Source organism: Odontesthes bonariensis, chromosome 9 (assembly GCF_027942865.1).
Source record: "Odontesthes bonariensis isolate fOdoBon6 chromosome 9, fOdoBon6.hap1, whole genome shotgun sequence".
NCBI classification, from domain to species: Eukaryota; Metazoa; Chordata; class Actinopteri; order Atheriniformes; family Atherinopsidae; genus Odontesthes; species Odontesthes bonariensis.
The window spans coordinates 14868486-14885352 of record NC_134514.1 but is presented as its reverse complement, the minus strand read 5'-3'; the positions used below and the strand labels follow the sequence as shown (position 1 = coordinate 14885352).

General features: G+C 40.1%; 3 protein-coding genes across 3 annotated transcripts; all 3 read left to right on the top strand.

Moving 5' to 3' along the window:
• Positions 1-752: 752 nt before the first annotated feature.
• Positions 753-3993, top strand: LOC142388244 (extracellular calcium-sensing receptor-like). Its single transcript, XM_075473283.1, has 6 exons — positions 753-922; positions 1013-1301; positions 1580-2371; positions 2471-2698; positions 2835-2958; positions 3083-3993. Exons 2-6 carry the CDS (start codon positions 1047-1049, stop codon positions 3991-3993), a joined length of 2310 nt encoding a protein of 769 aa, XP_075329398.1. The 5' UTR covers positions 753-922; positions 1013-1046.
• Positions 3994-7608: 3615 nt separating this feature from the next.
• Positions 7609-10976, top strand: LOC142388241 (extracellular calcium-sensing receptor-like). The gene is made up of 6 exons (XM_075473280.1): positions 7609-7829; positions 7909-8197; positions 8405-9196; positions 9296-9523; positions 9808-9931; positions 10066-10976. The coding sequence occupies exons 1-6, from the start codon at positions 7609-7611 to the stop codon at positions 10974-10976; spliced, it is 2565 nt and encodes an 854-aa protein (XP_075329395.1).
• Positions 10977-13355: 2379 nt separating this feature from the next.
• LOC142388240 (extracellular calcium-sensing receptor-like) lies at positions 13356-16611 on the top strand. The gene is made up of 6 exons (XM_075473279.1): positions 13356-13561; positions 13700-13985; positions 14114-14935; positions 15017-15247; positions 15442-15565; positions 15698-16611. The coding sequence occupies exons 1-6, from the start codon at positions 13356-13358 to the stop codon at positions 16609-16611; spliced, it is 2583 nt and encodes an 860-aa protein (XP_075329394.1).
• The last annotated feature ends 256 nt before the right edge of the window (positions 16612-16867 follow it).

The following is a 16867-nucleotide window of genomic DNA, read 5'->3' as shown; positions in this document are numbered from 1 at the left end:
TTTCATTAAGAAAAACGTACATTTCCTTCTGTGAAGCCAGAGGAGAGTAAGAATTAGGAGTGCAGTTCCGAAAAGCAGATTACTGGCCTTACTTTATAACACTGTGGCACTTTTATTTGCTTATTTATGCCTGCCAGGTATTTCAAGTTGAGCTGCTGCTCGTTTTTATATTAGACATTTTTGGACTAAACTACAATGTGAAGAATTTGTTTATGACTTGATTAATTAAATGATTAAATTAATAAAACTAATAAACACTTCAAACAATAAAACTAATCAAATTAGTAAAATGATAAAATAAGTGAATGAAATAAAAAATCAGGGACATCCCGGATCTGTTTCTTTGCCGTTCTTCATTTTTTTAATGTACCGTAGAAGTATTGGATCGGGACTCTGTTCTCGCTCTCGACAGATACTCAAAATCAAATGACTCGGACTCGGACTCGGGGGCAAAAAAACCTGATCGGGACATCCCTAGTGTTAATGACATGGTGGCCTATAAAAGAAATCATGAATTTTTTAATCAAACATCGAAGAAGTCTGACATCATCTCTCTCGCACTGTGATTTGATAAGAAGAACTCTGTCATCATCCACTGTAGCTATAAAAAGCTCTGCCCATTCAAGGAGTCACATATTATGACTAATGATGGAACAAATCATTGCATCTGTGAATACATCTGTGCTCCTGCTTTCTTAAGTATGTTTGGCTACTTCTGTGTTATGTTTCTGTTGGTGGTTATTGTGGGAGCCTTCGGAGCTGAGGATGAAACTGCTTTCTGTGAGTTGCTGGGGAGCCCAGAGTTTCCTCTGCTGTCTCAGAAAGGACATGTTACTATTGGAGGAGCTTTTTCCATCCACGGCCAAATCTCAAAGCCTTCACTGTCTTTGACTGATACTCCCGAACCTCTCATTTGCTCCAGGTATTTATTATTTTTGTGCACATAATTAATGTGTTACTCAACTGAAAAGAAGTGCATAAAACTCTGATCTTATTTTTTGGTTCTTTTCAGGATAAACTTAAGAGAATTTCGCTTTGCTCAAACAATGATATTTGCTGTAGAGGAGATCAACAATAGCAGTTCTCTACTGCCTAATATATCAGTCGGTTATAAAATATTTGACAGCTGTGGTTCAACACTTCCTTCAACACGTGCTGTGATGGGTCTCATGAATGGACAGGAAAAGACTTTTGGAAAAACTTGCTCTGGTCAGTCATCTGTTCATGCAATCATTGGCGCATCTGAATCCTCTGCAACCATTGTGATGCTACAAATTTCAGGGATTTTCCAGATACCAGTGGTAATTCTTTTCATATATGTCTCTTTGTTTTTATGAACAGTCCTCTAACACTCCAGAAAATAATCATCTTTCTATGAAGTCACTGTTCACAGTGACTAAATTCTAGAAATAATATAGTAGTTGAAAGAATTATGTTGATTTGAAATAAAATGTCTATGTCTAACACAAGCCATGCTTATCTAGTTAAAACTCGTTAGATTTTGTCACTTGATACTTTTATATATCTCTAATTCCTCAAATGTTATTTATAGCTTAAGTTTTCTCTCCTTTTTTATTAGATCAGCCACTTTGCCACATGTGCTTGTCTCAGTAAGAGAAAGGAGTACCCGTCCTTCTTCAGAACCATCCCCAGTGACTACTACCAGAGCAGAGCCCTGGCTAAACTGGTTAAGCACTTTGGATGGACATGGGTTGGGGCAGTGAGAAGTGACAACGACTATGGTAATAATGGGATGGCGACATTTATGTCAGCTGCAAGTCAGGAGGGGATTTGTGTCGAGTATTCTGAGGCCATTTCAAGGACTGGTTCCAGAGAGCAGGTTGAGAGGGTGGTCAAAGTGATCCGTAGAGGCACTGCAAGAGTTCTAGTTGCCTTTCTTGCTCAGGGTGAGATGGATGTTCTGCTTGAGGAAGCTTTGAGGCAGAACTTGTCAGGGCTGCAGTGGGTGGGCAGTGAATCCTGGATCACAGCAAGCCATTTGGCTAAGAAGAGGTACTCTGGTGTACTGACGGGGTCTCTGGGCTTTGCCATAAGAAAAGCAAAAATCACAGGCTTCCAAGAATTTCTTTTACAGGTTAACCCAAGTCAGGATCCTCAGAACAACTTACTGAGAGAATTCTGGGAAGCAACCTTTGGCTGCAGCTTCCAGTCCAGTTTGCATGGTACAGAACAGTGCTCTGGCTCTGAGAGACTACAGGACATAAACAATCCTTTCACAGATGTGTCAGAGCTAAGAATATCTAACAATGTTTATAAGGCTGTGTATGCTGTAGCTCATGCTGTACATAACATGTTAAAATGTGGACAAAAACATTCATGTGTCTGGAAAGATCATTTAGAGCCAAAACTGGTAAGAAATGGACTTTATCAAACTTGCTTTTTAGTTAAAGTTAAAATTGTAATGCATGCACCCCTTTATGTCCAACTATTCACTGTTCTGTATCGGTAGGTTGGGAAACACCTCCAGGATGTGAATTTTACAATTCAGTCAGGGGAGAGAGTGTATTTTGATGAAAAAGGGGATCCTGCAGCAGCTTATGAGCTGGTGAACTGGCAGACAAACCCAGCAGGAGATATTGTGTTTGTGGCTGTAGGGAGCTACGATGCTTCACAATCAAATGGAAAGCAGTTCACAATGAATGGAGTAAAGATAACATGGGCTGGAGAATTCCTGAAGGTATCAACCAGTCTTTTACTTCTGATGCAGATTATGTAAAATGCAGGCCAATAGCTTAAATTTATATTCAAATTCTAATCAGATATCTGCAAAACTGGAACATTAAACTCAGAGCTGAATTGTACTGTTGTTTCAGAGGCCACTGTCTGTCTGCAGTGAGAGTTGTGTGCCAGGCTTCCGACAGGCTATGATTAAAGGCAAACCCATCTGCTGTTTCTCCTGTGTTGCCTGTGCTGCTGGAGAGATCAGCAACTCCAGCAGTAAGTGAAACATTTCCTCCCATTTATTGTGTAATTGATAAAACCAGCTCCTACTTCGTAAGTTATATCAAATCTCTCAGTTTAAAGCATGAATACATTTCAGTGTTTCATGTTTTCCATTCAGATTCTGCAGAGTGTTCACGCTGTCCACTGGAGTACTGGTCAAATGAAGATCACAGCAAGTGTGTTCCAAAGGTGATCGAGTTCCTATCTTATGAGGAGACAATGGGGGCCCTCCTAACTGCTTTCTCTGTGTTCGGAGCAAGTCTAACACTGGCTGTCTCGTGTATCTTCTTTTGGTTTCGTCACACACCTCTTGTCAAAGCAAGTAACTCTGAGCTGAGTTTCCTGTTGCTCTTCTCCCTAACTCTGTGTTTCCTGTGCTCTCTGACCTTCATTGGCCAGCCCACTGAGTGGTCCTGCATGCTGCGCCACACAGCTTTTGGCATAACCTTTGCCTTGTGCATATCATGTATCTTGGCTAAAACCATCACGGTCCTGATGGCCTTTAAGGGTAAAAGGCCAGCAAACACAGTTCTTCAGTGTTCTGCTCCACTTCAGAGAACAAGTGTACTTGGCTGTACATTACTGCAGGTGCTGATTTGTGTGGTATGGTCATCTCTTGCTCCACCAATTCCTTACAAAAATACTGCTCATGCTACTGAAAAGATTATTCTCGAGTGTGATTTAGGTTCACCTATAGGGTTTTGGGCTGTTTTGGGGTATATCGGCCTTCTTGCTGTGCTTTGCTTCATCCTTGCTTTCCTGGCTCGAAAGCTGCCTGATAATTTCAATGAAGCCAAATTCATCACCTTCAGCATGCTGATATTCAGTGCAGTCTGGGTCACATTTATCCCAGCATATGTTAGCTCTCCTGGGAAGTTTACTGTCGCTGTAGAAATATTTGCTATTCTGGCCTCAAGCTTCGGTTTGCTTTTCTGCATATTTGCTCCAAAATGTTATATATTACTATTAAAACCAGAAAGGAATACTAAAAACCACATGATGGGGAGAAACCAGTCAAAAACACTATAAAGAAATATTTACACTAATGAGATGGTTTTATTTTGTTCTAATACTAATTTACTGAACTTTAAATGAGCATATAACCATGCAGGTTAAATAACAGCAGTAGCCAACATTTGCTTCACAGGGCCATCTTCTTCATGGTAACAGCACGGCACCCTCCAAAAGACTATGGGAAATGATTTTGGTCATTAAACCTGATTGAAGCAAGTGGGCACCCCATCTAGTTTGCGAGCACTGTTGGCAGCAAACAGCACAAAAAGGCAGAGCTTGGCTAACATGATAGAGGAATGTAATACATTATAGTATTCATGACGTATAGCGTGGCATATTTAACTCTCTTTATTTTCTCCCACTCAAGTTTAATTGAAATAGTCAAATAATTATTTTTGCATAGCCCAGTCAAAAAACTAAAATACTGTCCAAAGCACTGTGCAAAAACAGATAGAATGTGAAAATAGCGAGTACAATGATATTTGCTTACACATTCTACATTATGTTGGCAACTTTGTTCAAAACGAAGAAGCAAAAGCCGAGTAATAAAGTTTCACAAAGGGTTGCAATAGGTCACTAGGTGCTCATTATTATTCATGATGTCATCACATTGCTCTTGCATTCTGCTTTGCATCAGCCCTTTACATCTGCTTCCTTCTCTCCTACTCTGTTCATATAAACTGTATGTTAATACAGCCTAACTCCCAATAAAGCTGTCCTTATTTCCATACTTTTAAATTATTGCAGTTAGATAGCAAATAAGTCTGAAACTGTGATTGAAAGGTAACCCATAGACTTTGTATAAACCCGCAGTCAGTTTGAAAACATTTCAAGGCTGCTGCTCCGACAGATTCCTGATTTTATAAGCGCAGCAACAGATGTGCTATGATTTTGGCTATATTATAATGTAAGATTGCCACTCTGAGAAAGATATAGAAGCAACAAAATGTCTCAAAAATATTTTCTCAGAGAATGCATAGTTTCCTAACACACCATAACACTTCACATGTGTGAGTAGCTCACTGGTGCAGCAACTGCTTTTCTCTACTCCTGCCTGAGCAGGGTGAATGCAAAGAGTTGTGTTTCTGTTGCAGGAGAGAGACTTAGCATGTGTGGTGCAGAATTATGTCAAAACTAGCTATTATTGTCTTACAATTTGTTAGATTTGTTGCTGGTTAGTGGTTTGAAAAATATCAAAATCAGTTGACAAAAATGGCAGACTGGCAACAATGGATTTACATGTATTTTCTTAAAGCTGATGCAAGGAAGGCCACCTGCATCTGATGAGCCCAGCTCCAGCGGCCCCTAGTGGTAATGCCTACCTATTCAACTTTGCCAAACTTACCAACTTAGTAAATATTTAATTAAATGCTAAATTAGTAAAGCTGTCCCGCTACATGGTTAGCAACCGGAAATTTTGAAATTCTTATTTTTTTTTCATGAAATAAACTACAGGAGCATCTTGAAAATGACTTACACCATTTTTACACCATTGTGGTTCAGACACTGGTGTAAATGAGAGCCATAGTGGAAGACATATCATAAAAAAACAATTAAACACTGACTTTGATTTTGTAAGGACTTTAAATTAGAACAGACAGGTATTTAAATTACTTGTAGATCAAGTCCGTACTTTTGCCGACAGAGGTTTTTGTGTCTGACGAAGAAAACTCTTTTTTTTTTTTTTTTTAAATCATGAATTCAGTAGCCTGCCAAACTTTTGTTATAATGAAAATAATGAGGATTAAAACTGAAAATGTATACAGCAGCCCAATGCTCAGCACGTCAACTTGAACAGAGAAACAATTGTCAGCCAGAGCCTTTGGAGCTAAACCCAGAAGGGCAACTTGCCAGTGAGGGTGTGATGGCCAAGCCTTGGTTCACAGAACTTAGTGAAAACAAGATGAAGCTGCTATCTTGTAGATTGACACCTGCACCTCATCTTCCCAAAGCGAGAGCTCTGTCCTCATATCATCACAAAGCCAAGCACATTTTCATTGGGTGTGATTCTCAGCCAAGGTTATCAGCTGTCTCCTATTATGTTCATGATTGCATAGACAGTATCTTAAGGATGAACTGAGATGAGGTTGGGTTTGGGAATCTCAGAATCATGTCTCTCTTGTTTGCAGATGATATGGTACCGCTGAGAAAATGATTGATTGCGCTCTTTGGGTTGGCAGTGACTTGATGCTCCAATTGGGGGAGTCAAAATATCTCAGAATCTTGCTCATGAGTGAGAGGAGATTGGAGCACAAGATGAACAAGTAGATCCGTGAAGCATCTGTATTAATGTGGGCATTATACCAAACCATTGTTTCAAAAGACAGCCGAGCCTGAAGGAAAAGCTCTCATTTTACCACTTAGTCTACATTCAAATCCTCTGGTGGCAAGACTTGTGTTGTAACTGAAATAATGAGCTCCTGAATGCAAGCAGTGGGAATGAGATTCCATCATAAGACGACTTGACTTAGCCTTTAAGATAGGACAAGGAGTTCAGACATCCATTGGGAGCTCAGCTTAGAACTGCTGCCCCTTTGCATTGAAAGTAGCCAGTTGATTTGGTTCAGTCATCTGATTGAGATGCCTAATGGATACCCCGTGATAGACCTCAAATCTTCTATGTCAATTACAAATCTCATTTTGCACTGGAACTCCATGGGACTGTTTAAAAGAGACTGAAACGTGTCACTGGGGAAAAAGAAATGTGGGGGGAAATGGGTGGATAGATGGTTTTCAGGTGATAGCCGATGGTTCTGAAACTATATTTCTGTAAATGTGTTCTGCCTCATTTAGTTTCCCTCGGACAGTTTACTGAAATGTGACTGAAGGGTTGGTCCTGATGACCTGAGAGACTACATACTGTGCCATTCAGTGTAAAATGTTTCAACCTCCGTATCACCATCTAGTTGGTTAATGGCATCTTTCCAGAGATCACAACTCTCAGAAGTACTAAAAGGGCATCTTCAAAGAAGTTTGACATGTAATATAGCTTCTAAAGTCCTTTTATTGAGTAGATGAAATGCAGAGATGGGCAGTATGACAACAAAGTAATTTTGACGCAATCTGGTCTTTATTTCCACTTCTGAGACATGGCGAGGTGAACTGTTAAAAATAACATGAACCAGGGCTTATTTACACACTAATTATGAGGAAATCTAATAGCCTCTGAGCCATGATCCGCCTGCATTTGTTGTGTCACTCCACCAACTTTTTTTCCAACAGCCTTTGTAGCCAATAATACAACCTTTTTATAGGAGAAAGATCAACAGGTACAGCGATAGTATATTTGTATGTTGAGCATTTACATTGAAAAAAAATGTCATTCCCTTTTTACTGTCGTATAGTAAGGTCAAAGTATTTGCTACAAAGAAAAAAAAAAATCCACCTTCCTTCAACTGTCATTTTCAGAGATTTTACAGCATAGATGATGTAATTGTTTTTAATAAAATATCATTATGGAGATGAAAGGCAACCTACATCATTATCATACTGTGATTTGATTTGAGGACCTCAGCCATCATCATTGTCTGCAGTAGTATATAGCTTTGGTTGTCAGAGATAACATATTTTGGTCAATGAGAAGTCATTGCAAAGCAGAGGCTTGTGAGTGCGTGAATGCATCTTTAAATTATGCATGACTGCATCTGTGTTGTGTTTCTGCTGGTGGTTTTTGTGAGAGCCTTCGGAGCAGAGGATGACACTGCTTTCTGTGAGATGCTGGGGAGCCCAGAGTTACCCCTGCTGTCTAAGAAAGGACATGTTACTATTGGAGGAGCTTTTTCAATTCATGGCCAAATGTCTAAGCCTTTACTGTCTTTAACTGATACTCCAGAACCTCTCATTTGCTCCAGGTATTGACTATGTTTGTTCTCATTAATTTTTTAACAGAAAGGAAGTGCATGTAACTCTAAACTTTTCTCTTTCATTCAGGATAAATTTAAGAGAATTTCGCTTTGCTCAAACAATGATATTTGCCATAGAGGAGATCAACAATAGCAGTTCTCTACTGCCTAATGTTTCAGTTGGTTATAAGATATTTGACAGCTGTGCATCAACACTACCTTCAACACGTGCTGTGATGGGTCTCATTAATGGACAAGAAAGAACTTTGGGAAAAACCTGCTCTGGTCAGTCATCTGTTCATGCCATCATTGGAACCTCTGAGTCTTCCACAACCATTGTGATGCTGCAAATTTCCGGGATTTTCCAGATACCAGTGGTAAATTTTCATGACGTTTGTTTTTTATCTGCTCTAGCTCTTCCGAACGTATCATTAATAAACCCTATGGTCAAAGAATAAATTCTGGTCGTATATACGATTCCAAAAACAACAGGTTCAGTAATTCTCATAAACAACCTTTTAACCATGTTTTGCTATTACTGAGGTTTCCATCCCTCTCCTTTCTCTGCTTTTCTTTTCTATTAGATCAGCCACTTTGCCACATGTGCTTGTCTCAGTAAGAGAAAGGAGTACCCGTCCTTCTTCAGAACCATCCCCAGTGACTACTACCAGAGCAGAGCCCTGGCTAAACTGGTTAAGCACTTTGGATGGACATGGGTTGGGGCAGTGAGAAGTGACAACGACTATGGTAATAATGGGATGGCGACATTTATCTCAGCTGCAAGTCAGGAGGGGATTTGTGTCGAGTATTCTGAGGCCATTTCAAGGACTGGTTCCAGAGAGCAGGTTGAGAGGGTGGTCAAAGTGATCCGTAGAGGCACTGCAAGAGTTCTAGTTGCCTTTCTTGCTTATGACGAGATGGATGTTCTGCTTGAGGAAGCTTTGAGGCAGAACTTGTCAGGGCTGCAGTGGGTGGGCAGTGAATCCTGGATCACATCAGGTCATTTGGCTAAGAAGAGGTACTCTGGTGTACTGACGGGGTCTCTGGGCTTTGCCATAAGAAAAGCAAAAATCACAGGCTTGCAAGAATTTCTTTTACAGGTGAACCCAAGTCAGGATCCTCAGAACAACTTACTGAGAGAATTCTGGGAAGCAACCTTTGGCTGCAGCTTCCAGTCCAGTTTGCATGGTACAGAACAGTGCTCTGGCTCTGAGAGACTACAGGACATAAACAATCCTTTCACAGATGTGTCAGAGCTAAGAATATCTAACAATGTTTATAAGGCTGTGTATGCTGTAGCTCATGCTGTACATAACATGTTAAAATGTGGACAAAAACATTCATGTGTCTGGAAAGATCATTTAGAGCCAAAACTGGTAAGAAATGGACTTTATCAAACTTGCTTTTTAGTTAAAGTTAAAATTGTAATGCATGCACCCCTTTATGTCCAATTATTCACTGTTCTGTATCGGTAGGTTGGGAAACACCTCCAGGATGTGAATTTTACAATTCAGTCAGGGGAGAGAGTGTATTTTGATGAAAAAGGGGATCCTGCAGCAGCTTATGAGCTGGTGAACTGGCAGACAAACCCAGCAGGAGATATTGTGTTTGTGGCTGTAGGGAGCTACGATGCTTCACAATCAAATGGAAAGCAGTTCACAATGAATGGAGTAAAGATAACATGGGCTGCAAAGTCCCTGAAGGTATTAATTGACTTCCATGTTGAATAACCATTTTTTTATTCATTAGGTAATATATTCAAGCTAACAGTATTCACATAATCAATTCTCGATCCTGACGTCCTCATGGCATTATTTATTATTCTTTTCATTCCTTTTTTTTATTGTTGATTTCATTGTCTGCGTCAAAATAACATTTGACCTCTTTCCTGATATTTTAAGTTTCACTTCTTATCAAGGTTATGAAAATGTTTCTAAAGCTTAAATTCAGATATGACAACAACTGTTTAGTAATGCTGTTGTTTCAGAGGCCACTGTCTGTCTGCAGTGAGAGTTGTGTGCCAGGCTTCCGACAGGCTATGATTAAAGGCAAACCCATCTGCTGTTTCTCCTGTGTTGCCTGCGCTGCTGGAGAGATCAGCAACTCCAGCAGTAAGTGAAACATTTCTTCCAATTTCCTCCCATTTATTGTGTAATTGATAAAACCAGCTCCTACTTCATAAGTTATATCAAATCTCTCAGTTTACAGCATGAATATATTTCAGTGTTTCATGTTTTCCATTCAGATTCTGCAGAGTGTTCACGCTGTCCACTGGAGTACTGGTCAAATGAAGATCACAGCAAGTGTGTTCCAAAGGTGATCGAGTTCCTATCTTATGAGGAGACAATGGGGGCCCTCCTAACTGCTTTCTCTGTGTTCGGAGCAAGTCTAACACTGGCTGTCTCGTGTATCTTCTTTTGGTTTCGTCACACACCTCTTGTCAAAGCAAGTAACTCTGAGCTGAGTTTCCTGTTGCTCTTCTCCCTAACTCTGTGTTTCCTGTGCTCTCTGACCTTCATTGGCCAGCCCACTGAGTGGTCCTGCATGCTGCGCCACACAGCTTTTGGCATAACCTTTGCCTTGTGCATATCATGTATCTTGGCTAAAACCATCACGGTCCTGATGGCCTTTAAGGGTAAAAGGCCAGCAAACACAGTTCTTCAGTGTTCTGCTCCACTTCAGAGAACAAGTGTACTTGGCTGTACATTACTGCAGGTGCTGATTTGTGTAGTATGGTCAGCTCTTGCTCCACCAATTCCTTACAAAAATACTGCTCATGCTACTGAAAAGATTATTCTCGAGTGTGATTTAGGTTCACCTATAGGGTTTTGGGCTGTTTTGGGGTATATCGGCCTTCTTGCTGTGCTTTGCTTCATCCTTGCTTTTCTGGCTCGAAAGCTGCCTGATAATTTCAATGAAGCCAAATTCATCACCTTCAGCATGCTGATATTCAGTGCAGTCTGGGTCACATTTATCCCAGCATATGTTAGCTCTCCTGGGAAGTTTACTGTCGCTGTAGAAATATTTGCTATTCTGGCCTCAAGCTTCGGTTTGCTTTTCTGCATATTTGCTCCAAAATGTTATATATTACTATTAAAACCAGAAAGGAATACTAAAAACCACATGATGGGGAGAAACCAGTCAAAAACACTTTAAAGAAGTATTTACAGAAGTAGGAGTAAAATGTCTGCAATTTTGATGTAATGCTAATTTAACAAATGTTTATAGGCTGAATAAGACCTTACAGGCTATGAGCAGCAGTAGTAAATTTAAGCATTTGCTTAATAGGCAGTCAACCTTAGTGGCTTGTTATGAAAGGCAGCATGAGTTGTCTACACAGACTAACAAAATCAACCCTGCATGTATATGCTCAACTGGACTCAAATAAGCCTAGGTGCTCTACACATGCTTCAAATCTATATCTTTTTTTTATTTTTTTTATAAAAACAGTATAGTGTAAGTGTCTATTGATACATACAAATTCCCAATAAAGCTCCTAAGCTCTCATTCATAGATTTTTCTGTTTCATTATCATCATTCAGATGGCTAAACGCGTTAAAAATCAGCTCATGAAGAATCCTTGTCAACTCGCAGTCTTTAAAAGCATTTTATAAAGTCTTATTTTTTTTTAAAGGGGAACTCCGGGGCATTTGAAGCGCGTTTCCATTGCTAGAGGTTGTCAAATACTGATAGTAGGACACAGAGAGGTGCAAATCTGCGCTCCCTGTGTGGAGATCGCGCTGTTCGCACAGCGTGTCATGCGAGGCTAATACGTGGTGGCTAAGGGGCAACTGCTAACCCTTCCACGTAAAACAACAACTTGCACACAGCAGAAACGTCACACCACTTTATAAACCATCCGACAATAAAGTCACAAGCCTTACCATCAAAACCATATGCATGGTTCTCACATTACTGGCATGGGGACGTTACAAAACAACTTTATAAACAGCATGTAACTCACCGGTTAGTTGTACGCTCGCGCATGTGAAAGCCCAAAAGAGTCGATGGACGATAATCCCATATACAAAACAATTATCTTCTCTAGAAAAACTGCGTTCAAGTATTTAAAACATTACAACAATATTACTGGGCATGTATTGTTGTAATGTTTTAAATACTTGAACGCAGTTTTTCTAGAGAAAATAATTGTTTTGTATATGGGATTATCGTCCATTGACTCTTTTGGGCTTTCACATGCGCGAGCCTACAACCAGCCGGTGAGTTACATGCTGTTTATAAAGTTGTTTTGTAACGTCCCCATGCCAGTAATGTGAGAACCATGCATTTGGTTTTGATGGTAAGGCTTGTGACTTTATTGTCGGATGGTTTATAAAGTGGTGTGACGTTTCTGCTGTGTGCAAGTTGTTGTTTTACGTGGAAGGGTTAGCAGTTGCCCCTTAGCCACCACGTATTAGCCTCGCATGACACGCTGTGCGAACAGCGCAATCTCCACACAGGGAGCGCAGATTTGCACCTCTCTGTGTCCTACTATCAGTATTTGACAACCTCTAGCAATGGAAACGCGCTTCAAATGCCCCGGAGTTCCCCTTTAATACTGCAGCATCATCTAACAAAATCACCATGTGAGCAACTCAAAGACAACATATGTGCTGTGAGATCAGCTTTGCTCACACGTATAATAATCTCTTTCATAGGTTAGAAGCGGCAGAATGTTTCAAACATTTGTTTGAATGTTATGTGTAGTGTGATAAAGACGGTGATCATATTAAATCCTCAAGCATTGATGTAACCATGACTCAACTCAGCTGTGCATGTAACTGCAGTGACTGAATAAATATGAAACATGTGTTATGAGTCAAAGGTGCAAAGTTAATGCTGACTGAAGCAGCCACTTTAGAATCAAAAAAGAAAATCAACTCGCTAAATCTCTCTGGCAACAGTGTGACTCAACAAATATATATAATATAGTATGTATGTATGCGACTGCTGGTCAACCAGAAAAAGTTTGAATTGGGGAAGTGGTGTGGTATATCAAGGACAACTCAGACAGACATTTACACACAATTCAAAACAGTCCACATCTGCAGATGTTGGTTTGAAAAATGTCAAGTGCTTTTCAGAAGACATGTGTTTATGTGAAAGAAAAGGCAAGCTCTTTTAAAATAACACTTTCAGCTTCGTCATAGCAAAGGTTTAGTTTTGCCTCCTTCAAGGGGAAATTTTTCCTTTAAATAATGATCACCCTTTGCTTTTCTCATGTCCTTTAACATCATAGAAAAATCAATTCATGAATCAAAATCTACAAAAAAAAAAAATAATAAATACAAAACAACAAAAACACCTGAAGAAAACTTCCTCTGGTGATGGTTAAAACAAAGGCAGTGGAACTTCCAACAAGCCTCTTCACACGTCAGTCACATGACAAGCAATGCTATTGGTGGAGACAAGAATTATTTTCACAAACAGTGCATAAAGCCCCTGTGGCTTTCTGATAGGAGACTCCTATAAAATGGTCAGTATTTAGAGGGGTTATCTTCGGTAACTGTACGGTAATAACTTAGATTAGGAACTATGCTGCTGATTGCCAACCTGATGTTTGTTTTGCTTTTGGCTGTGAGAGGAGAAAAGCCTGTGTGTCAAACATATGGGACAAAAGAACTGTCTCAGTTTTCTAAGGAAGGAGATATCAACATTGGAGGCATTTTCTCCTTCCACCAGAACCCAGTTACTGTCAATCCAGCTCTTGAAGTCAACCCAGGAACAATCCAGTGTGACGGGTAAGAGAGGGATGAAAAAATATGCACCTTTATACACCTGCGTTGTTTTTTTTCTATTTTTTAATTATTATTTTTGTTTCATTTTGCATGCATCACACATTTCACTTTTAAAATACAACACAATTTTCTTTTTTTCAGGCTGGACCCAGGTGAACTTCAGTATGCATACACCATGATGTTTGCCATAGAAGAAATAAATAACAGCTCAGAGCTGCTACCAGATTTGACACTCGGTTATAGGATCTTTGACTCCTGCCCTAGTATCCCTCTCTCCATCAGGGCATCACTAAATCTAATGAACAGGTATGAAAGCGGAAATGGCAGCTGTAGCAAACTCTCCAGTGTGCAGGCTGTCATAGGGGACACCACTTCCACTTCTACAATAGGTATTGCACGTACATTGGGACCCTTCCATATACCTGTGGTGCGTATCATGCACATGCATGCATTTTGACTGCAAACTGTAATGGGAAATATGTTATTTAATTTGAAATAATGCAATAATTTAAAATGTCTTGTAATATTCATTATACAATATCTCTTGGATTTCAGATCAGTCATTCAGCCACTTGTGCATGTCTTAGCAACAGAAGAGACTATCCCTCTTTCTTTAGAACTATACCTAATGATATCTATCAAAGCAAAGCATTGGCAAAGCTTGTGAAACACTTTGGCTGGACCTGGGTCGGAGCCATAAGAACTAATAGTGACTATGGAAATGATGGCATGTCCGCTTTCTTGGAAGCAGCAAAAGGGGAAGGTGTGTGTGTTGAGTATTCAGTGGCGATTTATCGAACTGATCCCAGGAAGTGGTTCTTAGAAGTGGTGGATATTGTAAAGAAATCCACCTCCAAAGTCATAGTTGCGTTTGCTGATGGCACAGACCTCGATATTCTTATCAAGGAGCTTCATGCTCAGAATGTAACAGGCCTGCAGTGGGTGGGAAGTGAGGGGTGGATTACATATCGCTACATTGCCTCCCCTATAAACTATGCTGTAGTTCAGGGGGCAGTGGGCTTTGCAGCACTGAATGCTCACATCCCTGGACTGAAGGAGTTTCTCGCTTGCAGCATGCCCTCCACCACACCAGGGAATCAGGGACTTGTTGAGTTGTGGGAGAAAGTGTTCAGCTGCCGACTGTTTCCTAAACCAGAGACTGCTCAGGATCCTGTTATAGCCTGTAGTGGGACGGAGACTCTGAGGGATGTGAAAATATCCTTCACTGATGTTTCAGATGCCAGCCTGCTGAATAATATTTACAAGGCCACATATGCAGTCGCTCATGCATTTAACATGCTATTTAACTGCAAAGAAGGACAGGGGCCTTTTGAGAACAACACGTGTGCTAACATAAAAGACGTACAACCATGGCAGGTAAATATAAAAAAAGAATGTTGTACTTGAATCCAAAATTCTATGATTGTGGGGTCAAATAACATAAGTGCTTACTTGCAGGTGCTGCACTACCTAAAGCAGGTCAATTTCACCACTAAGACTGGTGAAAATGTGTTTTTTGATGAGTTGGGTGACCCTGTTGCACGTTATGCACTGGTAAACTGGCAGATGGATAAGACAGGATACATACAGTTTGAAACCATCGGTTACTATGATGCCTCTCGGCCTGACGGTCAGCAGTTTGAGATGAAAGCAGGTGTACAAGCAGTTTGGGCAGGAAATAATCTCGAGGTGAGTCAGTCCAGGCTGCAGTTTTTTTTTCAAAACAGATTTTTAACTTTCTTTTCTGTCTTTTATCATGGACCCTTCTTTGATCACTAAGTACAGTGAATTTGTATCTTACAAAAGAAATGCATGAATTATATTCATATGATTTTGAGTTTCAAATTTATGAGTTTGCTTTCAATAATGTCACTGTAATGCAGGTGCCAAGGTCTGTTTGCAGCGAAAGCTGTTTGCCAGGGACTCGTCGGGCTTTCATCAAGGGCAAACCTATCTGCTGTTTTGATTGCATCACCTGTGCTGACGGGGAGTTCAGCAACACAACAAGTGAGACAGCTGGATTCGTAGCTTTTACCCTGGTGCTTGTTGTGTTTCTGTTGGGCAAAATCACCCCCAGCACCTTACTGGTTTATCTGAAGACGTGTACCCTGCACAGCTTAAACATATTTATGCTTTCAGATGCAGTGAAATGTGACAAATGCCCGCCTGAGTACAAGTCCAATGAAGAGAGGAATAACTGTGACATGAAAGCAATTGAGTTCCTCACCTTCACGGAATTAATGGGTGTACTGTTGGTCGCCTTCTCTGTCTTTGGCGCATGCCTTGCAATGTCTGTAGCCCTAACATTTTTCTACCACAGACACACTCCTATCGTCAGAGCCAACAACTCTGAGCTGAGTTTCCTGCTGCTCTTCTCCCTAAGTCTGTGTTTCCTGTGCTCTCTGACCTTCATCGGCCGACCCTCTGAGTGGTCCTGCATGCTGCGACACACAGCATTCGGCATCACCTTTGTCCTCTGCATGTCTTGTGTTCTGGGGAAAACAATAGTGGTCTTAATGGCCTTCAGGGCAACACTTCCAGGCAGTAATTTGATGAAATGGTTTGGGCCTGCACAGCAAAGGCTGAGTGTTCTCGGTTTCACTCTCATACAGATTTTGATTTGCATACTTTGGCTCACAATCAACCCTCCCTACCCATATAGAAATAGTAAATATTACACAGAGAAGATTATTCTTGAGTGTGCTCTTGGATCACCTGTAGGGTTCTGGGGTGTGTTAGGATACATAGGACTTTTAGCTATGTTATGTTTTGGACTTGCTTTTTTGGCCCGGAAGCTGCCTGATAATTTCAATGAAGCTAAATTCATCACATTCAGCATGTTAATATTCTGTGCAGTCTGGATTACCTTTATCCCAGCTTATGTCAGCTCCCCTGGAAAGTTTACCGTAGCGGTGGAAATATTTGCTATTCTGGCCTCAAGTTACGGAATGCTGTGTTGTATTTTTTTTCCAAAGTGCTACATCATTTTATTGAAACCTGAAAAGAATACAAAGAAACATTTGATGGGTAAAGGTACCACGAGAGCCCTTTGAAACATTTCTTAAAACATAATAAAAATCAATAAATGTTTTTCTTTTTCCATGTCTGTACTGTTTTAGATTTTTAAAATATAGTAATATCTGAGTATTAAATTAAATCTGAAGTTTAAGCTAACATTGTAATTACAAAAAAATATGCATGAATAAAGCCTAAATGAAAAAAAAATTGATTGCATAGTTTCATATTATTAAGTCTGTGTTATTAATTATTTTATTAATCTATGCATGCAATACTTTTAAAATTTAAATA

Coding starts and splice junctions, on each gene's coding strand:
- LOC142388244 (XM_075473283.1), top strand. CDS start 1,047: ATGATATTTGCTGTAGAGGAGATCAACAATAGCAGTTCTCTACTGCCT. Junction 1,302..1,579: donor GGATTTTCCAGATACCAGTG/GTAATTCTTTTC, acceptor CTTTTTTATTAG/ATCAGCCACTTTGCCACATG. Junction 2,372..2,470: donor ATCATTTAGAGCCAAAACTG/GTAAGAAATGGA, acceptor CTGTATCGGTAG/GTTGGGAAACACCTCCAGGA.
- LOC142388241 (XM_075473280.1), top strand. CDS start 7,609: ATGCATGACTGCATCTGTGTTGTGTTTCTGCTGGTGGTTTTTGTGAGA. Junction 7,830..7,908: donor GAACCTCTCATTTGCTCCAG/GTATTGACTATG, acceptor TCTTTCATTCAG/GATAAATTTAAGAGAATTTC. Junction 9,197..9,295: donor ATCATTTAGAGCCAAAACTG/GTAAGAAATGGA, acceptor CTGTATCGGTAG/GTTGGGAAACACCTCCAGGA.
- LOC142388240 (XM_075473279.1), top strand. CDS start 13,356: ATGCTGCTGATTGCCAACCTGATGTTTGTTTTGCTTTTGGCTGTGAGA. Junction 13,986..14,113: donor GACCCTTCCATATACCTGTG/GTGCGTATCATG, acceptor CTTGGATTTCAG/ATCAGTCATTCAGCCACTTG. Junction 14,936..15,016: donor AAGACGTACAACCATGGCAG/GTAAATATAAAA, acceptor GCTTACTTGCAG/GTGCTGCACTACCTAAAGCA.